Source organism: Sturnira hondurensis, unplaced genomic scaffold (genome assembly GCF_014824575.4).
Source record: "Sturnira hondurensis isolate 20B ecotype Veracruz unplaced genomic scaffold, ASM1482457v3 Scaffold0018399, whole genome shotgun sequence".
Lineage (NCBI taxonomy): Eukaryota > Metazoa > Chordata > Mammalia > Chiroptera > Phyllostomidae > Sturnira > Sturnira hondurensis.
This window is the reverse complement of record NW_028091030.1, coordinates 1,776,983-1,800,215: the sequence shown is the minus strand read 5'-3', so window position 1 is coordinate 1,800,215 and position 23,233 is coordinate 1,776,983. Positions and strand designations below refer to the sequence as shown.

At 50.3% G+C, this 23,233-nt stretch overlaps 1 protein-coding gene and 1 long non-coding RNA gene across 2 annotated transcripts in view; one reads left to right on the top strand and one right to left on the bottom strand.

Moving 5' to 3' along the window:
• Nucleotides 1-2,970: 2,970 nt before the first annotated feature.
• Nucleotides 2,971-7,106, bottom strand: LOC119002966 (uncharacterized). The gene is made up of 3 exons (XR_005069846.1): nt 7,037-7,106; nt 3,750-3,914; nt 2,971-3,114 (listed from the first exon to the last, which is right to left on the bottom strand). It is a non-coding gene; the product is annotated as an uncharacterized LOC119002966 (long non-coding RNA).
• A 4,083-nt stretch (nt 7,107-11,189) lies between these two features.
• SYT13 (synaptotagmin 13) overlaps nt 11,190-23,233 on the top strand; it is a 38,143-nt gene continuing 26,099 nt past the window's right edge. The window contains exon 1 of the mRNA XM_037069076.1: nt 11,190-11,447. Within this exon, the coding sequence (XP_036924971.1) occupies nt 11,265-11,447 (183 nt within the window). The 5' untranslated portion in view covers nt 11,190-11,264. The remainder of the gene's footprint in view (nt 11,448-23,233) is intronic.

Here is a 23,233-nt window from a genome sequence, read left to right as displayed (position 1 = left end):
TTTTCCCACACTCTCACTTTTCATCTGAAAAATTCTTTTAAATGAATATCTTATAGAGAAGAGCATTTATCTGAAGTCCAGAAATTCATTGATCACAGCCTCAATTTCTTTTCCTTCTGTTAAATTCAAGCAAAATTAAAAGTAGTACTTTAAACATTTCTCAAATGCACATATATGTCGACCTCAGAGCTTACTTTGCTCTTTCTGAAGACTGGATGTGCTAGCTCAGACCTGTACCCCTGGAAAAGCTCAAGGTACACCCCACTATCAGCACAAAAATCCTGTAGATGTTTCTTGGTGGGACAACGCTCTGGGCCCCCTCACAGGGCCCCCCTCAGCCGCTGCGATGTGGACATGTGAAGAGGCTGATGCAGGTGCGGTTTCTGAGGGCAGCACCCTGGTGTCTGCCTTGCACCCACGCACTGTGCTGGGTTTCACTGCTCTGTGGAGCAGCAGGCAGTTAGAAAAGGAGACGCTGGGGCTGGGAGGGCCCAGGCCCTCGGTCTACCTGGTTCCACAAAAGGGGTGCTGGGCCAGAGCGAGGCAGTTGCTGGAATTTGCTGATGTGGATTCTCTTCTCAAAATTGCAGAAATGCTGGGAAGTCCACTTTCCAGGGCAGAAAGTAACCTTTTTTTTTTTTTTTTTAATGTAAAGATCCAGAGTACTATTGCTGGAATCAGCAGACTCCAGAGGATTTGCCCGAAGTGCTTTGCAGAGCAACCCTAGCCTCACCTCCAGCCCCCACCAGGACGACTCAGAATTGCTGACCACAAAATTCGAGCTGAAAGGGTGGAGGAGGGTGTAGGGGAGTAAATGGTGATGGGTGGGGACTTGCGTTGGGGTGGTGATCTGCCGACACACTGTAGAGATGACGCGTTGTGGAACTGCCCACCTGAAACCTGTGTACTTTTGTTAACCACTGTCACCCCAATAAATTCACTTGTAAAGAGTAAGGCCAGAAAGGGACACAGGGAATGATGGCGTGAAGGGCAGAAACCTGGTCATTTTAGGTAAGGGAAGCAGAGAAGGCCTCATAGAGAAAGACCTTGAAACAAGAAGGAAAGACATGGAGGGAGGGCCCTGGTCCCCCTGGGTCCTCTGGGTGGCAGTAGTCTGCCACTCTCAGGGCACCACACAGCGCTCCTCTCCCAGCCCTAGAGCAGCATCGGAGAAGCCTGCCTAAGTCTGCTGCCACGGGAAGCAGGGCTCCTCAGCCTTCGTAAAAATTCAGGTTGAAGTGGGGGCTCCTAGAAAACTGTGCATGGAGAATTGCTGGTGTGTATCATTCTGTTTCTTCTCCGGGTACCGGACAGATGGGTGTGTTGGCTGTGTGAAGACCTACTAGCTCCGGTTGTGATCGGGCACTTCTAACCAGTATGCCAGGCTTCAAAAAAAGTTTCAGATGACACACACACCTCCTTTTCATCTAAGTCAGATTGGTTATTATTTTCCCACCTCTGGCTGATTAGAGCTCTGTCCCATCTTTCTTAAAGTTTGTTAAACACATTAGCATGGACAAGATGCCCTGAGCCTGGCCTGACAGGTGGGGGCTCTTCCTAAATGTTCCTCCTTCTGTTAGCACCACGATGCAGCGTCTGTGGCAGGCCGTCTTGCTCTCTTTGCAGTGCGGAGAGAGCTTGGAGGCACCTGCCTTGCAAGCAACAGGATGGCAGAATCTGAGAATTTCACGGTGCCTCCCAACTGTTCGCAGATGACCGGCTCAGACCCCCTTTAACGGGTGTCCTAACAGCAACTGGCCCGTTTGCGTCCAAGTGCTCACCTAGTTTTCATGGCACTCACTGTCCTTTGTACTTCTTTTTCATTAGTTGACATACTGATTGATTAAAGTATATAATTCAGCAATGAGATTTCCTGGTATAAAAATATTGGAGATAAACACAACTAGCCTGAAAGGGCTTCACAACTTAACTGGAAGGGGAGAAAGGCTGAGGGTGACTGGGGGGAGGGGTGCTGGTCAGGGGGCTGCGTCAGGCTATGGGTGTCATTCTGTGGGCGTCATTCGTGGGCGTCAGTCTGTGGGCATCAGTCTGTAGGCATCAGTCTGTGGGCATCAGTCTGTGGGCATCAGTCTGTGGGCATCAGGCTGTGGGCGTCAGTCTGTGGGCATCAGTCTGTGGGCATCAGTCTGTGGGCATCAGGCTGTGGGCATCAGGCTGTGGGTGTCAGGCTGTGGGCATCAGTCTGTGGGCATCGGGCTGTGGGCATCAGTCTGTGGGCATCAGGCTGTGGGCATCAGTCTGTGGGCATCAGGCTGTGGGCATCAGGCTGTGGGCATCAGTCTGTGGGCATCAGGCTGTGGGTGTCAGGCTGTGGGCGTCAGGCCAGGCGCATCGGGCAGCGAGCTCCCCAGAAGGAGTGGAGAGTGTGGGCCAGACTGGAGAGGTGGTTCCATGGAGGTCGGTCAGAGAGCAGCGACTGTATTCTCCCTAAGCGCTGAGGTCTCCAAGACCGACTCTTACACAATGACTGAGTGGCTGGTGCACCATCAGGCATTACTGGAAATGCTTGGTAAGGTTGCCGTTGGGGCTCAGAATAGTAATCAAAGCCATTTACTGTGCAACTTGTGTGTATCAGGCCCAGTGCTGGGTGCCTTACCTACACTCGCAGTGATCCTGTGACAGCTGAACTATCCTTCACCATTTAATTTTTAAAGTTTTTATTACTCACTTTTTGAGAGAGAGAGAGAGAGAGATAAAGAAAGAAACACTGATTTTAGAGAGAAACATCTATCGGTTGCCTCCTGCATGCTCTTCAACCCAGATCACACCTGCAGCCCAGGCACACATCCCCATGGGGCACTGGACCTGCGACCTTTTGGTGCACAGGACGATGCTCCAATCAACTGAACCACTTGGCCAGGTCTCATTTACCATTTGAATCCGCCATTCAGTTAGTTCTCAAAGTGCAACAAACATTCCAAGATGTAGTGGCTTAAAACGACTCATGATTTTAATTGAGCTCCTAACCCTCTAGTTGGCCCCTGGGGGGCTCCGCTGGGTGGTTCTTCTTTCAGCTGGGCTCAGCCATGTGCCTGTGATGTGCTGCCCATCAGCTCTGCAGCTCTGCTTCTTCGGGGGATGGGTAGCTGTGGGCTGGGGTGATGGAGACAAAGGGCCACGTGGTCTCGTCCTCCAGCAGGCTCCCTGGCCCTCCTCACATGGTGGCTGGGCAGGAGTCCATGACAGAGTAGAAGCATTTAAGGTCTCTTCAAGTCTCGGCTTAGAATTGGCACGATGTCACTTCCACCTCAGTCTACCAGCCAACTCAAGTCACAAGGCCAGTTCAGATTAAGGGGTGAAGCAATAGACGCCCCCACGCCTTGGCAAAGTCATAATATTGCAAAGGATATGGACCCAGGAAGGGTATAACTGCGCCTCTTTGCAAACAATGTAGCATACCCTTTCGCAAATGAAGAAACTAAAGCCCAGACAGTTAAGCTGACTAATGCATCCAGGATCTCCCAGCTAATATGTAACAGAGTTAGAGCCACACACACCTACAGGACTGGGATACCTACTCAGTTCACTAGACTAAGTTTCTGTATTAAAAAAAACTGAAGAGTCTGGTGCAAATGGGATTATTGTTATTAAGTTAACACTAGTTGAGCATCTTCCATTATTCACACAGCACTGTGCTTTAAGTCATCCTCATAGCATCTCCATAAAGTAGAGACAATTATCCCCATTTTACAGATCAGAAAATTGAGTCTCAGAAAAATTAAGGTTACCTGCCAATGGATCATGCAGCCTGAAGCATAGAAAGCTCACTATTCTTTCGGTTGTGCTAAAGACTCCTCATCTGTGGTCCACGAACTTCTAGGAGTCATCATGTGGTTCTTGAACAATTTAGGGGCACATACAAAATTTTGTATGTATTACTTTTAAACTCTTTTCTGGAAAAGGAAATAGCTTTCGTTAGCTTGTTTCAAGGATCTATGCCCCCCCCCACGCCCCCCCCTCCACACGTGCACATAGTTAAGCATCCTGTCTGCACAAGTTCTGGTCTTCCTTCAAACCTGACGGGTGAAACCCCACCCCTGGCCAAGTGCCGTAATCTTCGTCAGTTCCAGAGACCTAGGGATAATAAAGGCAGCCTCCAAATGGGCTCTAAGAGGAAGTGGATGGGGTTGAGGGGCCGCACCCCTGAGAACTGGATGTGGTGCTTCATCTTGTGCTGAGACGGAATGAGATGGAGTCAGATCTGAAAGATGACTGGGTTGCTGGAAATGACCTGCCAGGGCAGGTGGTGACTAGCCACAGTTTGCTCCAATTCTAGAACATTTCTCTACCTTTTCCAGACTTGAATTTCTGTATCAAGGGCCCCAGACTGAATCCCTGCCTCCTTCTTGCCTTAAAAGGAGACCCCAGAATGGCTCAGAGCCAGCGGCAGGGGTCCTGGCAGTGGCCTTGCTCCTGGGTCTCACCTGCGCTCCTTGCCCACTCCCCCTGCAGCCAGTGTCTCAGCTCTCCTGGGGGGGGCCTCACTCTGCTGAGGACCCGGGGTCTCCACCCCCCATATCCCGGGCAGCTTCCTCTCGCACATGCTGTCCTTGGCAAGGCCCAGGACTTGGGGAACCTCCAGTTAGCTGTGGTCCAGAGTGGAGAATCAGTGTCACCCAGCGAGAGAGTAACAGGAGAGAGTAACAGCACAGAGCTGGAAAGTGGAGGTCGGCAGAGACAGAACGTGACTTGCCCTCCACCCTTGCCTCCCCTCATGCCGCCCACAGCTGCAGCTCCTCACATGGCTGCCCACATCGTGAGGGAGGTTTGGCATCCCTCTTCTGGGTGCCTGCTCCGACCTCCTCTCTAGTCCACCAGCGTCCACGTTGTCCCTCTCCAGTCTGTTCTCAATACTGCAGCCAGCAGGGAGTCTTTCCAAAACACCGATCTGATCACCCCGTGCACCCCTGTCCAAACACACCCAGTGGCCTGTCATTCTGGCTCCAGGCCCAGTCGTCCGGCTCCTGCCTCTCCCTTCAGGCTCATCTCACACAGTTCCTCCCAACGCTGCGCTGGAGCTGGCTCCTACTGCTCACAGAGCCAACTGGTAAATATTCCGGGATTGGTTGGTGGCTGGAAATCAACTGTGATGTTAATATTTTACACCAGAGAAATCAGCAAATGCTAAAAATCAGCTTCCACCCCCTTCCCCAGAGAGCGGGTTGGCCAGCACACTGCTGCCTGTGCCCACTTCGCAAGCTCTACAACAGGGTCCTGCACACGCTGCTTCTTGGCCTGGAACATCCTTCCTTCCTTCTTTGCTGAGTTAATGTTACTCTTTTAGACCTTAGTCCAATTTCTGCCTTCTCTGGGAGGTCTTCCTGGTATCAGGACAAGTCAAATCCCAGTCCTGAGCCTGTTCTTCTCAGCTTGTAGGACTGTTGTAATAAACTTCACGTGTATCTGTGTGGTGGATCGTTATTGTCCATTTTCTCCATGTGAATGTAAACGGCCTGACAAATGGTGTTGCTCAACATCTTTGCTTCCTCGCTTAGCGCAGTGCCTCATACATGACAGAAACCCAAAAAACATGTTTGCTTAATGAATGAGTTAGAGAAATGAGCAGTAGGCAAGAAGTCCTAAGCTTTGGCTGCTGTGGCAGAGACTGCTTTGCCCATGGTTTTCCTCTATGTTTTCCAGTCGTTTTTGTTGTTAGATTTGTTAAGTTACTGAGTTCTGACCAATGCCATGGGGTGAAAACTGTGTACTCTGTTTCCAGCACAGCCCTGAAATGTCATGAGTGGTGTTCAGTGTGCTCTCGTCCCCACTTGCATGGAAGGAAACAGAGAGGGCACAAGACAGAAAAAGCCCAGATTCCCGAGTCACTGGTTGGAGATGAGATGCCCAAGTGAGTCACCTGACCCTCCTTAAACTGCGATAGGAACAAGATACGCTTTTATTGAGTTAATCCCTGAGAGTTGGAGGTTGTTACTACAGCAGAACATAACCTACCCTGACCTACAGGACCTCACCAGCTCTATCATTCACTCCTTCTACCCGCTGGCAAGCCACAGTCTCTCTGGGCCTCAGTTTTCCCAGTTGGTAAAATGAAAGGATTTCCCAAAGTGATCTCTCAAATCCTTCCAGTGTTAAAATTCAGTTCTGCTTGCATACGTTCCTCCCTCCTGCCTAGCATGACGTGTAGACTCCGTGCATGTCTGCTAAATATGAGAACCCTCTATATTTGAAACACTTTCCTCCGATAAAAGCATTTCAATACCTTTGAAATTCAGAGTGGTAGCTCAGATTATTTAATCATCCAGTAAGTATATATCAATCACAACAATGGTGATATTGTGTCAAGGGGCCGGGGAACCTTCAGAGATCTTCAGCCTCCCAGAAGTCCCCCAGGCTTTCTGCCCCGTCTGCCCTTGGCAATCCAGCAGCCCCAGCATTTCCAATTATTTTCAGGGCTCATCTTTAGACGGTCTCAACTGTTCTACTCTGCTGACTCTGTCAACTGCCTTTCTCAGTAAAGACCATCTCGTTTTTCAAAGGAACTCCCTAATGCCTCTTCTTAGAGAGTTGTCATTAAAGGCTACTGCCTGGATATCAATAACTGAGAAGTGAAAGTCACATCTTTGATGAGAGGCAGCCAAGGTGACCTAGAGTCCTGATGGCTTTGCTGGCTTCCAAATCCCCTGAGGTCTACCCCAGCCCTACCAGGGATTCACTGTGTGTGAAAGAGGCAAAAGGCAAGCTGTTCTTGGGCTGGGGTCCCTGTTCCCATTAAAGATGAAGGGCATGGCAGCTGCTCTCATCCCAGTAACCATAGTAACGAGGGACCACATGACAGGTTTCTGATCCCCATCAGAAAATGTCTGATATTAAATGTTCTTCATCCTTCCCCTCACCCCGACTCTGGATCCTGCTACATAGCATTGAGGTCTCTCTAGGGGAGCAGCACAGACATGACAGCGCTGGAATGACAGCGTTAATTAAAACTCTTATTCCCCCAGAACGCTTTGCATTGCCAGACCTGGGAGCCAAGAAAACCTCTCAGGGAAGCAATTACGAGAGACAAAGCCAAGGCAACCACCAGGGACTGAGGTGCTTTGGCTTCACAGTTGGCTGCAAGCGGAGGTCAGTAGGAAAATGTGCCTGGCTTACAGCAGGCACAAAATAAATACTATGGAAGAGTCAATTTAGTCAAATGAAGCTGTTTAGTGAATGGGACTTCTTCCAAGTCACTGCAAGTCTTGCATAAGATGATGGTGTGAGTCATTCACCCTTTCAGCAGTTACTGAGTGCCTGCTGTATGTACCCAGGAGGGTCTCTAAAGATACTTCCTGACTGAAACCCCAGTCCCTGGGAGTCGCTGGGGCTCAAGGGCATGTTGGGAGGTGTGCAGAGGGGAGTCTGGAGGGACTGGAAGGGGCCATGTCACAGAGGGTTTGGGATCTAACTGGAGGCTCCTGAGTTTACCTCTGGAGAACCTCTCAAGGCTTTTATGCATGTGAGTGACAGCACCAGCTTTCAGAAACATCATTTGTAGATGTCCTGTAGGAAAAGTATCAGGGGGAAACTATCACTTTGACCAAAGAAACGATGTTCTCCAACTTTTGAGCCCAGACAGTCCTCAAGAGAACAGGCAGCTCCTGCTTTCTTCTTCTTAGATCCTGGCTGCCATGCTGTGAGACACTCCAGCCACGTGGGAGAACCAAAGTGCACTGGACGACAGCCCACCTGTGCTCCTGGAGTGCCGGCAGGGACGCCATCTTGGACATTCCAGCCCAGCGGACCACAGTCCCAGCAGACAACCTGTTGAGCAGGAAAACCACCCAGCTGAGCCAAGTCAGCCCATAAAATCATGAGAAAAAATAAAATACAGTGAACTCTCAAACAACGTGAGTTTGAACTGCAAGGGTACACTTATATATGTATTTTTTTCAATAAATGCATTTTCTCTTCTTTATGATTTTCTTAATAACATTTTATTTTCTCTAGCTTACTTTATTGTAAGAATGTAGTATATAATACATGTATTGGGTTGGACAAAAAGTTCATTTGTTTTTTTCTGTATGATGGCTCTAGTAGTGCTTAGTTGTCTTTAACTTCACTCAAAACAATTTGGTTAGATTGCATTGTGACAGCTGTCATAATAGCGTGCATTTATTCTTTTATTTTTTCTTTTTAATTATATTTTATTGATTATGCTATACAGCCCTCTTGATTTTTTCCCCTTTGTGCCCCTCTACCCAGCACCCCCTACTCCCTCAGTCAGTCCCCCCACCCTTGTTCATGTCCATGGGTCATGTGTGTAAGTTTTTTGGCTACTCCCTTTCATACACTGTACTTACATCCCCATCGCTCTTCTGTAACGACCTGTTTGTACTTAATACCCTTACCTCTCGCCCATTCTCCCACACCCACCTTCTAATCTCTTTATCTTTAACCTTTGGCATTTTAATTATCTGTCTTGGAGTGGGCCTCTTGGCATCCACCTTGTTTGGGATTCTCTGTGCTTCCTAGACTTGTGTGTCTACTTCATTCACCAAATTAAGGAATTTTTCTTTCACTATTTTTTCAAATAGTTTTCCAATTTTTGTTCTTTCTCTTCTGCTTCTGGCACCCCTGTGAAGTGAATGTTGGGTTGCTTAAAGTGGTCCCACAGGCTGCTTACACAATCCTTTTTTAAAAAAATTCTCTTTTCTTCTTGTTCTGATTGGTTGTGTTTTGCTTTCTTTTGTTCTAAATTGTTGATCCAATTCTTGGCTTCATCTGCTCTACTGTTGTTGCCCTGTAAATCATACTTTATTTTAATTAGTGAACTCTTCGTTTCTGACTGGACCTTTTTTATGCTGCTGAGGTCCTCATTAAGTTCCTCGAACGTCCTTATAACTAGTGTTTTGAACTCTGCATCTGACATTGCTCATCTCCATTTTGTTTAGCTCTTTTTCTGGAGTTTTGGTCTGATCCTGTTTCTTTGTCTCCTCATTTTGGCAGCCTCCCTGTGTTTGTTTCAGTGTATTAGGTAGAGCTGCTTTGACTCTGTGTGTTGGTAATGTGGGCTGATGCAGCAGGAGTCCTGGAGGGTCCAGTGACACAGCCCCTGCTATCACCCAAGCTGGGTATTGAGGTGTGTCCTTCACGTGGGCTGAGTGCACCCTCCTCTGTAGTTGAGCCTTTGTTGCTGTTGGCAGGTCAACGGGAGAAATTTCCCCAGGCCAGTCAGCTGCAAGGATTGGCTGTGACCACTGACCACCAACCTCCACCCTCCGTGGAGGATCAGCTGTGCAGGGTAAAGGTGGTGGTGCTCCACTGTGGTCTGTAGCTGTCCACTGGGTGTACTCACCCCTAGGGTTTCCCGGTTGGTGTAGGCCAAGATCAATGCCCACCTGTATTTTGGCCAGGACCACCCTGAATTATAAAGCAATCTGAGATGGCTGCTACTCGGGCTGGGCTTGGAGATTTTCAGGTATTGCTATCAGTGTACATTAAAAAACTTATCAAAATTGGTAAATTTTTGTGCAGCCATTTTTAATATTGAAGATGAAAGAACACACACATTTTAATGTAGTATGCTTTAGTATCTCACGAAAGGTAAAAGCACAGATGAAATACAAAAAAATAATTCTGCCATGTATGGAGAAGGTGCTGTGACTGATTGGAAGTGTCAGAAGTGCTTTGCAAAGTTTCTTGGTGCTACTGACATGTTGGGGAAAGTTCTTTGCTGTGGGGTGGTCTTATGCCTTGGAAGATGTTTAGCAGCTCTCCTGACCTCTACCCACTAGAAGCCAATAGCAGGAGATAGCCGACATACTCAAAATATCCTAATCAATAAAGTAACACTGAAAAGTGTCTTTTATTTTACAGAAAAAACGGAACAGACTTTTCCGCCAGCCCAATAACATACAACATATGTGTTCATTGGTGGCTTATGTGAGTGGTAAGACTTCTAGTCATCGGTAGACTCTTAGTAAGTAGTTAAGTGTTGGGGGAGTCACAGTTATATAAAGATTTTTAACTGCACGGGGTGGGCACCCCTGACCTTGGCAGTGGTTCATGAGGCAGAGGTGGACAACTGAAACACTGGCGAGTACCAGGCGGGGGTGATTTCGGCAGCTCCGTAGAAAAGGTCTGATGGAGCTATCACAGAGCTGGGCGTCCTCCGCTTCGCGGGAAATGGAAAGCCCTGTTGTGGACGGAATCGCCTTCTCACACATGCCCCGCATGCCTCTGCAGCCTACTCCTTACAAATGCTGGATTACACACCCCGTGTAATGAACACAACGAACATCGCTGCTGTCCGATCCGGGACTGTCCTCACGTCTGGGATTCTAATGTCCCCTCTGAGCTCACCTCTTTTATTCCGCCCCACCCCCTCCCCAGTCAAGGGCGGACTCCCGGCCACTGCATTGGATACTGTTTGCCCTTCAAAGGCAAGTCCTTTCTCCGAGGGTGAGGTGTGGACTTGAACCGGCAAACCTGCATTTGGGTCCAGGGTGACTGGATCTTTCTAGCTGCCCCACATCCCCTCTCAGCCTCAGCTTCCCCATCAGTAAACAGGCGTGAGAACTAACGGGTCAGGGCTGAAGGAGCTGCAGGTGCAAATGAACGCCCCCCCCCCCGCCCCCGGTCGCCCCGCAGTCACCACCAGGACGCGGGTGCAGGCAGCCTCAGCCCGACGCACCGAACCAGCTCCCTCTGCTAGGCTGCCGGCCTCTCGCCTGAGCGAACGCCTGGCAAGTTCAAGTATGGGAGGTGGGAGAGCTCCAGCTTTGTGTGCTCCTGTTTGCAAAGCTCCTTGGAGGAGCACACATCATTCCCTCCTCAGCCAGGGGGTGTGACTAAAGGGTGACATGAGGGTCTGATAAAGTGACCCCCAGGTATCCGGAAAGAGCCGAAGACAGGGGTTCGAGCCCGGGTTTTCTCTCTGGCTCAGTGCAACTCCGGGCCCTTCTCGGGCACCCGCGTCCTCGCACGTCAAGCCCGAAGGAGGGCCTGAGACGACCCCAAGGCTCCCGCCGCCTGAGAGGCCCGGCTCCGGTTGGGGTGGGGGGTCCGGTCACGTGTCCTCGGGGAGGGGTGGTCGCTGACGCGGGGCTGAGCGCGGGCCACTGGCCGCTCCGCCCGGCCCCCGGCTCTGACGTCCTCGCAGCCGCTCTCCCTCCCCGCCCCTCCAGCGGCGGGAGAGCTGCGGGCTTGCCTGGAGCTCGGAGCTGCGTGGCTGCGGCGAGCGGCGGGCCCGGCCAGGGTAGGCGCTCGGCGGCGGGACGAGCCCTGCGCGGGGCGCGGGCACCATGGTGCTGTCGGTGCCGGTGATCGCGCTGGGCGCCACGCTGGGCACGGCCACCAGCATCCTCGCGCTGTGCGGGGTCACCTGCCTGTGTCGGCACATGCACCCCAAGAAGGGGTTGCTGCAGCGGGACCGGGACCCCGACCCGGAGAAGGCGAGACCCGGCGTCCTCCAGCCGGCCCAACAGGTGAGCGGGGCGGCGCCGCGGCCTCCCCGGGAGCGGCGGGGTCTCCTCGGCTGCGGTGGCGGGGGAACGGGGGTGAAGCCGTCGCGGTTCTGCGCAGCGGCGGGGGACGGGGGACGGGGGCGCGGCGGCAGAGGTGAAGGACCTCGCAGAGGGGCCCGGAAAAGCGGGGCGGGCTCGGGGAAAGGGCTGTAATTAGTGGATGGGAGACTTCGGGGACCGGAGAGGAACGAGGACCGCGAGGGCTAAGGAGAGGCCGTGGGAGAAAATGGGAAAGGGGACTCGGTTAGCAATCAGGGCTGGGAGTGGAACGTGCGGGGCTGGGAGCCGAGCCTGCGGGGCTGGGAGGAGTGAGGAGAGGAAGGCTGCGGCGGTGCAGGTGAGAATGTGAGTCGGGCATTCCAAGGCGAACAAGCGGGCTGTGAGGAGTGGGAAGGGGGCTGTGAGGAGGCGGGGAGACGGAGAGGAAAGGTGGAGAAAAAGAAGCTTGTAGAATTGTGGGGGAAGGAAGGGGACAGTGACAGGGAAGAGAAGGTGGGGGGAGGAGGGGTCAGGGGCTGATGTAGGGAAAGCGCTGACAAAGCTGGGCGGGGGAAGCCCACCCAGAACCAGAGGGGGCGGGGTATGTAGCCGGGAGCCGAAGAGGGACAGCCGCACAGGGAGCGCTGGGGTCTGGAGAGGCAGGCAGATTTGGGGAGGACTGAAGAGCCCGGCCCCTCCCAGCAGCCTGCAGCCCAGCCAGCCTGAAGGTTTGCGGTGGCCTCCCCCAGCTCGGCTCTGAAGAGGCCTCTGGAGACCGGAGGGCTTTCAGCCTATTCATTGGCTCATCTCCAGAGCCCCTCCGGGCAGGAAATGGGTGGTGTCCCCATTGAACGGTGCATCCAAGGGCTCTGGGAAGGGGTTGGAAGGAGCTGCCTGCAGGGGTTGTGAACTCCAGATGCATGTTCAAGGTGGGGAGAGCAAGATGTCCTCTGGGGAACCAGAGGGGAAGAGGCTGGCTGGAGTGTCTGGGGAAGGCTGCCCCCACCCCTACCCCAAGGGCCACGGGTCCCTAGGACGTCCTTAAGGACTTAAGGACTTCCCAGGGCCCCTGGGTCTCTCTAATAGAGGTTTGCATTAACATGCTATGGGAACAGCACTAACATGCTATGATTCCACCTTCCTGTTTCAATCAATTATTCAAAAGCTCTGAGACCCAGTTGCATGGGGCCTGTCAGTCACTGTACAGTGTGAGTAGAAGGAAATGGCTGCTGCCCTTGAGGCATTTACATCTAAGAGAAGTGACATTGACACTGGCAGGAATAGAAGCCAGCTGGGACCCGGGGTGTGGGACCTGGAATCTTCTGGAAGTGGGAATAGTGGGCTCCCTACTGGGGTGAGGGGTGCAGGTTGTCGACGTGACCTTCCCAGATGTTGCGGCCAGCTGCCTCTCGACCTTCTGTCCAGCCCAGTGCATTTAAGGGACAGCCATTCTTCTGCCTTTACAAGTGATGGCTCTTTGAGCACTGTCCCCTCCTCTTCCCAGAAGGGGAGGTGTTGGCGTGATGACACCAAGGATCCTTTTGAACTCTTTTTATTGATAACCCACAGAAGGACCAATAATCTGTTAATGACAAACAGATCATTCTTCTCCCACCTTAAACCCCCCCACAGCTTCCCACCAAGTGCAGAACAAATCCTAGCAAAACAAACCCTTACAAGGCACCTACTGTGTACCAGGCTCTGTTTTAAGTACTTTATACTTCAAGCTTTTAGCAACTCAATGGAGGATATATATGTTGCTCCCAACTTAGAGATGAGGAAGCTAAGGCTCAGAGGGTAAGTGACTTCCCCAAGGTCACACAGCTAGAGAAGTCTCAGAGCCAGATTCTGGCCAACCTGATTCTGGAGTCTGTGCTCTGAGCTTTCCACTCAACTCCCTCAGCTTGGCCTGGCAGCTTCCTCTCCAGCCAAACTCCCGCCAGTTCCTCCTCTCACTGGCAGCCTCGGCCTCCCTGGATTTTTGATCCGTCTTAAAGACACCAGCCCCTCCCATTTTCCCCCAGCTTTTCACACAGATGGCTCCTTCTTTTTACCTTTTAGGTCTCTTTCCATCTAAATTTTACCATCTCAGGGAAGGCAGCTACGGCCACATGTGAGGAAGCACCCCTCCCCCATTACCCTATTCCATATGTCCCTTCCGAGTCCTTTTCCAGCACTAGTGACAAGTGGATGTGCTCTTTCATATCTGCTTACTTGTACATTGATTTCCAGCACCCACTTGGCACCTGGAACCCAGGAGGTGCCCAGTAGAAAACTGTCGACAAATAAAGGCATCCCAGTGTCCAGCCCCGTGGGATCGTTGTCTGAGTGGTTTCTTCACAAGCACATGCGCACACCAGGCCTTCACGACCCAGAGCTCAGCAGAGGCACAATAAATGTTNGTGAGGAAGCACCCCTCCCCCATTACCCTATTCCATATGTCCCTTCCGAGTCCTTTTCCAGCACTAGTGACAAGTGGATGTGCTCTTTCATATCTGCTTACTTGTACATTGATTTCCAGCACCCACTTGGCACCTGGAACCCAGGAGGTGCCCAGTAGAAAACTGTCGACAAATAAAGGCATCCCAGTGTCCAGCCCCGTGGGATCGATCGTTGTCTGAGTGGTTTCTTCACAAGCACATGCGCACACCAGGCCTTCACGACCCGGAGCTCAGCAGAGGCACAATAAATGTTTGTGAACACGTGAGACCTATCCCTCCACATTTCCTCACCTGGTTCCCTCAGTGGCAAGGATTTGGGCAACCTGGAACTGAATCTTCAGGTGTGAATGTGGGGAGCCTGAGATTTCAGTGTCAGTTTGCCTGCCATTGCCACAGGTTGGCAAGGAGGGGAGAGGTGGGGAAGGTTCCCCGGAGATGTTCTGTGAACAGAGGGTGTGGGGGCTTGGAAGAGGGTTCTAGATTCCTGATGCCACCGAGAACTGGGATGTCCATAGCATGCAGAGTAATGTCCCACGTCTCCATAAGTCGGTGGCTGGGTTGCCGGAAAATTTACTGGGGTTTGCAGGCTTTGCCTGGGAACCTGATTTCTGGCCCTGCATGGTTGGATGAAGTTGAAATTAGTAGTGATTTTTGGAAAGAATTGAAGGTTTTCCCAGGGTTTCTTTACCCGAGGCCTGTAAACCTCCCTCCCTCCCAAGGGTCTGCAGATAGAATTAAAAGAGCTCATCGTCTTGGAGAAGAAAACTTACATCACATTTTCACGAAGCTCTAACTGAAAGTTAGCCCTCCCTGTATGTAGGAATATCAACCATACATCTCAGGACCGTTCACGATACTCACGGGTCTGTCCCCGAGGGAGAGTGCAGACCGTTCCGGAGCACACTGAAGCCGTAACAGGCACTTCACAGTGTCACCTGTGCTCACCTCTTCTTCCAAATCAGGGTGCTTGTTAAATCTCCTGCTAGACCCTATTATCTAGTGAACGAACAAGGAGGCGCACAACAACTATTTCACAAATTGACATTATTAGGTGTTCCTCTGTATTTTATTTTCGGCCATTTCAAACCTTTGGAGGAAGCGTCCACAGGCTTCTCCAGACAGGTAATAGTATCCATGGAACAAAAAAAGTACAGAATTCTCTGCCAGGTGGGAGACACTGGAAGTCCTGGGTCACGTATTGCCTTTCATGCCTTCAGCCAGCTTCTGCAGTTCTTTGCTTTTCTGACTCTGGACTCTTTATTCTGCCTCCTTAGGCAGTCCTTCACTCTCACCCACGTGCAGTCTGTTGGAGACACAAGGAATTTGGTCTCACTCCGATACTCACTCCTGGTCTGGCATGATCACCTGGGAACTCCCTCACTGTTGTCAGCCCAGCTTTTGAAGCGTGGTTGTTACACAGTGATGTGACAGGGCAGCTTGAGCAAGGAGACGGAGCAGAGAGGCAGAACAGTGTGTGTGTGCGTGTGTGTGTGAGAGAGAGAGAGAGAGAGGTCATCCTCCCTTCCCTTCTGAATCTTTAGTGAGAGGCAGCCAGACCCTTCGGTTCCTTCTCCCTGACTTTCTTTTTCACACTTGTCTGCACCCCCTGAATTTCTGGGTGCCTTCAGAGGAAACTCTCGTTTTGGCTAACCCAAATCATGAAAGAGCGAGCAGGGAGAGCTTCCCTTCTCCCACGGCTCATTACCCTGGCCTCCCATGGCATCCCAGGAGTTTGGGCCCTGACTTCAGAAAGCGTCTGCGTTGGTGTCCGATGTTTCTCCCAACACGGTGCTTAACCTTGTTGTCCACTTAAGTGAATCTTCTCAAATGTGTCTCAGAGGTCCCCAGGGTGACACAGGTGCTGTCACATTGAAGCCAACATGGGGTCAAAGGCTTTATTCAGGCTGCATGTCCCCTTAGCAGTGGTGCCTCTTCTATCAACCTGCACGGCCCTTCCTGACAAACTGAAATCCCACCCTCCATCAGCAGAGTAGAGAAGACCAAAGCGGCTTTTGAAAGAATACTGTTTTAGTCCATTTGGGCTGCTGAAACCAAAGACCACAGACTGGGAGGCTTGGAAGCACCAGAAACCAATTTCTCACAGTTGTGGAGGCCAGGAGGTCGGAGAGCATAGCTCCTGTGGGTTAGTTTCGCGTGAGGTCCTGCTCTCTGGACTTCACGCTGCAACCTCATGTGGTGGAAGGGACAAGGGGCCTCTCTTGGGCCGCTTCTCTGAGGGCTCTAATCCCATTCGTGAGGGCTCCACCCTCATGACCTAATCACGCCCTAAAGGCCCCGCCTCCTAATGCCATCACATGGAGGGTAGGTTTCAACGTCTGAATTGTGGAGAGACGCAAACATTCAGACTGTAGCAAACAGTAATAGGTTGATCCTAGGTTCTTGTGGAATAAAGTAAGGGCCGGATTTGTATGAAATGACAGGCTAGGTATAGTGGGGTCTTTCCCCACCCCCACACTGGGGAGTGTATCTTTCATTGTTTTGTATCCCTGACAACATCTAGCTGGGCACATGGTGACTCTTCAGTGTATTTGAATTAAATCACCCTCATAGTGTGACACCCACCACATAGGGAGGGAAGACACAAAGGAGTGTGTATTGTTAAGTTCGCATTGCCACCAGGTTTGAAGTCCAGCCCAGCTTAGCTGTGTGCAGTTGCAGGAGGGGGGAGAGGGCTCCTGGGCTTTTGTTCATAAGCGCTGCCCGCTGGTTACACAGGTGTGTTTACTTTGTGAAAGAAAATTCATCCGGCTTCACATTTATGATTTGCGTACTTTCCTTTAGGGACTTGGACTTCAGTAAAATTTTTGGTACAGTTTATCATATTGTGACATCTTGTTTATGAACACCACTTCAGTGTCAACTGGTCTTTTTATTGCCAGGAGGACTTTGGGGCCGTAATCAGGAGCTGCGGGCCCCCCTTTGTGGTCAGTTACACACCGCCTCCCTGGCCCGGCCTGCTTTCTGCCACTACCCCTGCGGCCACCGCCTTCTCTGGACGGGGCCTCAAGACCGTCAGCGTGGCCCTGTCAAACTGCCTGCCTGTTCTTTTCTTCCTGACACATCCGGAGCAATATTCAGATCACTGGTCTGGACTCATACTTGTCAGAGTGAGGATGGATCAGGGCCCAGATGCCGCATTTCATTAGCTTATAATTTCATTAATTAAAGGATAATGAGCATTAAAGGTTAATGCCAGGCACTGGGATACAGAATGAAAAGACAGGCATATGCTCTTTCTGATAAGTTGGGGGACAATGAAGCCAGCAATTGCCAGGAAGCGTGTTGCAGTGCTACCATGACGAGGGGCGGGGGAGCCCTTCCGATGGGCCTCCCACCTTCAGCCCAAAGTAGAACTTTCTCCGGTTTTGGTTGGCTGCCCTGCCGCGGTCTCCCTCGTACCTCAGTCATCACAGGAGGCTCTGTGAATTGCTCACACCACTCCTGGGACTGACCTGACTCTGGGCTGCGGTAAGGTCTGACCTTCATGGATTCTTACCCTTTAAAAGGACTCATTGCCCAGCTGATCTCCTGGCTGGTAGTCTCCTGTTCATATAAACCAATGAACAGAAAATGGATCCCATTTCCATAGAGTAATAAATAATAGTGATAGTATAGCTAATAGTTACTGAGTTCTTTCTGTGTGTCAGGCACTGTTCTGAGCACTTTAACTGTATTAATTTCAACCTCATGTGCTTTAGAAACCTTTCCCAAAGCTTTGGATTGCTTTGCTGCCTCTTATGTGCACCAGGCTTCAAGCACTGGGTGTAACCCAGGACCCTCCAGGGAGACTTATACAGTAGACATGTTTGGGCTGGTTGCTTGGCAACATGGAAGCCAGCTATGAATTTTTTATCAAGACATTAGCATAGATTATTTCAGGGAGATGAGCACACACCTGCTGGAAACACGAGGCTCTTGGAAACACTCACAGTGAAGACCCTACGTCTGTGTCCATTGATCCCTTTCCAGTGGCATGACCCGGACCTGGCACACCTCCTTCCCTCCCCAGCTACTCCTCTGGTGCAGCACGTGGGTAATCCGGGCCCGGGGCTCTTCTCCTCATGGGACTGATGGTTCACTAGCCCTTCTTGTTAACTCTAGCAGAAAAACACTGGGGCATCCTTGGAAATGTCCAGATTTTTAGATTCTGACCCAAGGTGCCATCAAGTACCTGTGGTGCAGGAAGGAATAGCGATGCTGTCGGACGGTGATGGAAGACACACTGGAGAGAGAAATCAGACGGGGGTTAAGGTAATGCCAGAAGGAAAGGAAGAGGCCAGGAGGGAGGGGAAGCAGCAGACCCAAAAGACAGAGGAAACAAGTAGAGGGCAGCCGGCCATCCAGGGTCTGAGACCGGCAGGCAGGAAAGGTCACAGTAAACAGACATGACCCCTGCACTGGCCATGCCATTTGACCCACAGTCTGCTAATCACCTGTGACAGTGTATCCCCCACGTCCACTGTAGTGTTATTGTGTACACTACCTCTCGCACTTATCTCCTGCTAACACGCTTCAGGGAACCCTGCTTGGAGGACGGACAATAGCTTCATAGACACACAAGTTTTAAGAACTAAGGGATTCTCCACGTTTCTGTCATAATTGACATGCATGTTCATTCAAAGGGCCCCCATAGCCAATTCCATAAAAATTATGTTTATAGATTTGCCTGGCCTGGGTGGCTCAGTTGGTTGGAATGCTGTCCAAAATAATGAAATGTTGCAGATGCAATTTCCCATCAGGGCATGAACTTAGGTCGCGGGTTTTGTCCCTATTCAGGGCGCCTACCAGAGGCAGCCAATCAACGCTTCTCTCACATCGATGTTTCTCTGCCTCCTTTCCCTTCTGTAAAATCAATGAGCATGCCCTTGGGTGAGGATTAAAAAAAAGAAATAGTGTTTATAGATATCTTAAGGAAAACAGATGAAAAAGGTCAATGTATTTCTCCCTCCCCCTTCTACCCTCAGGTGTGTTTATTGAGTGTGTTTATTTACAAACCCATGGAGTAGTGGGGTGGCCAGAGTTAATAGGAGAGCACAGAAAATGCAACTGTGTGATGGTGGAAAGTGACCTGACAGGGGAATTCTGGTGTGTGAGAGTAAGGTGGATGCCCTGGCTGGTGTGGCTCTGTGGATTGAGTGCTGGTCTGCGAACTAAAAGGTCACTGGTTCGACTCCCAGTCAGGGCACATGCCTGTGTCATGGGCCCGGTCCCCAGTTGGGAATGTGTGAGAGGCAACCAGTCGCTGTATCTCTCATATCTCTCAACACATCAATGTTTCTTCCTTCTCTTCCTCTCTTTCTTCCTCCTTTCACCCTCTCTAAAAATAAATAAATAAGATCCTTTAGAAAGAAAAAACAAACAACCAAAAAATAGATGGAACTGACCCAAAGAGGAGGTCAGGGAGGGCCTTCCTGGAGAGAGTGACGGCCAAGCTGACAGCTGGAATTGGAGGGAATGTTAACCAGGCCAGTGGGATGGAATGTGAGGGACTCCAGAGAGAGGAATGAGTCCGTGCAAAAGTCCTGTGGCAGGATAAAGCCCAGCACTTAGGAGTGTCTGGGGAGAGGCCAGTGTGCCTGAAGAGCAGAGAGCAAGGGGAAGCCAGTGTGTGTGATGAGACTGAGGAGGTGGGCAGGGGCCTGTGCAAGCAGGGCATTGTAGACCATGGACAAGTTCACGTATAAAACATTTATTAACGCCTATGTGACGGATATTAATACTTCAGGCACATCACAAGAAGGCAGGATTCTTAGGGAAAGGTGATAATGTTGGGAAAAATAGAAGGCAACAGGAAAAACCGAAGACCAAATATGAGATGGATTGGCTCCATAAAGGGAGGCTTAGACACAAGTCTGCAGAAGCTGAGTGGGGCTGTTGAGGACAGGACAGTGTGGCCGTCACTCATTCATCGGGTCACCAGGAGTCAGAGCTGGCTCAATGGCACACAACATGCACACATGAGGGACACTGGCCTATGTGCTGATAATATTAAAGTTACTGCTATTTTCAAAGCTTTTTTAAAAAACAGGTAAATGCATGTAAAATGAACTGTTTTAGAGTGTACAGATCGGTGACACTGAGTGCATCCGCACTGTAGTGCACCCACCACCTCCATTTGAGTCTAAAGCCTTTCTGTCACCCTGAAGACACCTCTGGGCACACAGGGCAGGCACTCTGTCCCCCTCCCCTCCCCCAGGCCCCAGCAGCCGCCAATCTGTTTTCTGTTCGCTGCATTTGCCATTTCTGCACATTTCATATTATTGTAGTTATAAAATGTGTAACATTTTGCATCTGGCTTTCTTCACGTAGCGTGTTTTTCAAGGTTCATCTGTGTGGTAGTAGTTATTGACATTTTTTTATAGCTGAATGATGCCCATTGCATGTACTGACTTCGTTTTGCTTATCCATTCATTCGTTGATGGGCCCTTGGACTGCTTTTACCTGTTGGATATAGTGGAGGGTGCTACTGTGTATATTCCTACCCAAGTATTTGTTTGCCTGCTTTTAGTCCTTTCAAGTAGATGCCTGGGGTGCACTAGCTGGGTCCCCTGGTGAGTCTGCGTTTAACCTTCTGAGGAGCTGCCAGGCTGCATCACGTTGCACTCCCACCCGTAGTGCGGGAGGGTCCAGTTTCTCCCCATCCTTGTTAGAGGTTGTTATTTTTCTTTTTATAAGGCCACCCTATTGGGTGTGGAATGGTATCTCATTGTGGTATTTTCTAAGCTTCTAATTAAAAAAATCCGAACTCTCATTTTTAAAAAATATTCATTGGTACCTGGCAAGTTTTTAGCAAGCATTTGCTCTCTGTGCTGACTGCCCATTACCATGAATCCACGTGGGCACACCTCCCCGTTCATGAGCCTCAGAAGGGGCGTGGAGTGCGCGGCAGTCCTGGCTCCCCTGTTCTCCTGGCGGATTTGCACCTGCTGCTCCATCCTTTAAATATGTTGCATGTTATCACCGTCAGCTTCCCCGCTTTGTTCTCCCTAAGCTTAGCCTCTGGTGAGTCCCAGTCTACCTCAACCAGATACTTGGGGCCCCACAAGCCCAGGTGCAATTGAGGTGATATTTACCATCCCTTCAGTATCGTTTCCTCATGGGCTGATGTTACCTGGTCTGTGAGATGCTGGGAGAAGCTTTGACCCCCCCGCAGTGTCTGTTTTCTGCACACACATCAAACCTAGGAGTTGCCTAAGTGCTAGTTAAGTGAAAGGTATTTTAATTGATTTATACTATTAAACATTCCTGGGAGATTTTCACATTTTGGGGTGCTCAGTGACACACAGTGATATTTTGGGAAGCTGACTGGGGTTTGGGGGTGGACTTGGAGTGCATTATAGTTTTTCCCATTTAAAATACTAGAGCACAGTGACTGCTCTGTGAAATTCACTAGCCAGGACAATTCCATGAACAGATGAGAGTCAGATAGTGAGGGGTAGTTGTATACACGGATATGAATAAGAAAAAAGGGAGGGACGTCCTACGGGAATTCTCTGAAATTGAGTTTTAGTGCATTTGGCATAGACCCTGGGGTTCTTTGATGTATTTCATTGACTGCCTTGCTTTCCACTTATTAAGCCCAAGATACGCTTTTTCTCCCTAGGAAAATTGAGCTTGGCAGATAGCAAGAAGGGGAGAAATGTTGAATGACACCAGGAATCAGTGAATAGAATGGATGGGTGAATGCGGCGGGGCACATTTATGGGGCCACCGCCCAGGCTTGCAGCCAGAATAGAAATGACAAGGACAGAAACACAGGGGAAGGCACCGAGCTCACTGGAGAATCCGTGTGCCTGTCTGTAGTGACAGCAGGAAATCGAGACGAGCTTGGAGGGGTGGCAGCTACACTTTCCATCACTTCCCCTCCTTTTGAGCCTCCCATCACTTGGCTCACACTGGAGGTGGTTTAAAAACTCTTCAGCTGCAAGGCCAGTGAGCTATTACCCAAAGACCACGTGTGACTTGGAAAAGCATTATAAACCGCACGGTCTGGGACTTCCTGCTAAGAATGACATAATGAGGGAGAGGCAGGTTATTGAGGCAGGGTAGTAAAGACCTTGCTTTTCAAATAGAACGGAGGATAACGATTTGGAGAGGATGGCATTTGAAGATGAAAGCAAGGCTGGGGAAAGCTGTTTGGTCGGGCAACTAGAAGAGTTGGTAGGCAGAGCTGTGCGTGTGGAGCAACTTCCGTGAGCTCGAAGCTCCGCTCCCCCCTTTCTCACAGTGCACCCCAACCATCTCCAAATGCATCCTCACCTCCAGCAAGTCACTGCGCATGGGAGAGAGGGCAAGGCTATCAGAGGGCCGTGCAGTGAAGGCAGTAAGGACGCGGCAAGGGACGAAACTCTGGAAGAAACCATCAGCACGGTCTGGAGGGCTTCTTGGCACATTCCTTGTGAATGCGTCACCTGATGAGCCCGTGTCTTACCACGCAAGTGGAGTGGGTCCTTTAGGTGGCAATGTGACTGTCACCCTTTGCACAACAGCCTCCAAACAACACACGCAGAGACACAGCTGAAAAGGGAAGGAATGAATGTGAGATTCATAACCACAACACCATACACTTGAATTTGGTTTTTGGATACCTACCAGAATTAGTTCTAGGTAATAACAACCTTGTTTTTTGAGATCACTCAAAAGAGGAAATTGTCTCTTAAAATAAAAATGTTCATTTTATGATCGAGCTACTGAGATACAAGAGGAAGCAAATTAGGCTCAGAACCCAACTCCGAATTTGAATTCAGCGCCCCCACTTCCTAGCTGAGTGATCTCGACCACTGCGAACCCCACATTTCTCATCAGTAAAACAGAGATGATCATAATCAAGTTCTCTAACGTGATGCTAACGTAATGTCAAAGACTGCACTCTCAAAGGCACCCAGCACACTCAGTGCCTGGCCGCAGTCAGTGTATTTTAGGTGTCTCTGAGTCACTTGTTTATCTGTGCTTTGCCAAGGCGATGACTGGGCTCCGTGCTTGCTGTGTTGGAAACAGAGAGCTTATTAGAGGCATCCCGTGCGCGAGAAAGGAAAGGTCTCATCAGTGTGGGAAGAGGACTGTAAACATTCCACTTCTTGAATATTCATTCATGCAAATCTTACTTCTTGATCACCTACTATGTGCAAGGCACGGAGTTGGCACAAGGACACTGCAGTGACCAGGTGGACAATGTCCCTGGCCTGCTGCAGCTCAGGTTCTAGGAGTAGAAATGTCCTCACACAGTCATACAAATGAATATAAACCTATGACTGTGATAGGTGTGTAAGGGAGGCAAAAAAATCATGGGCGTGCACCCATTATATG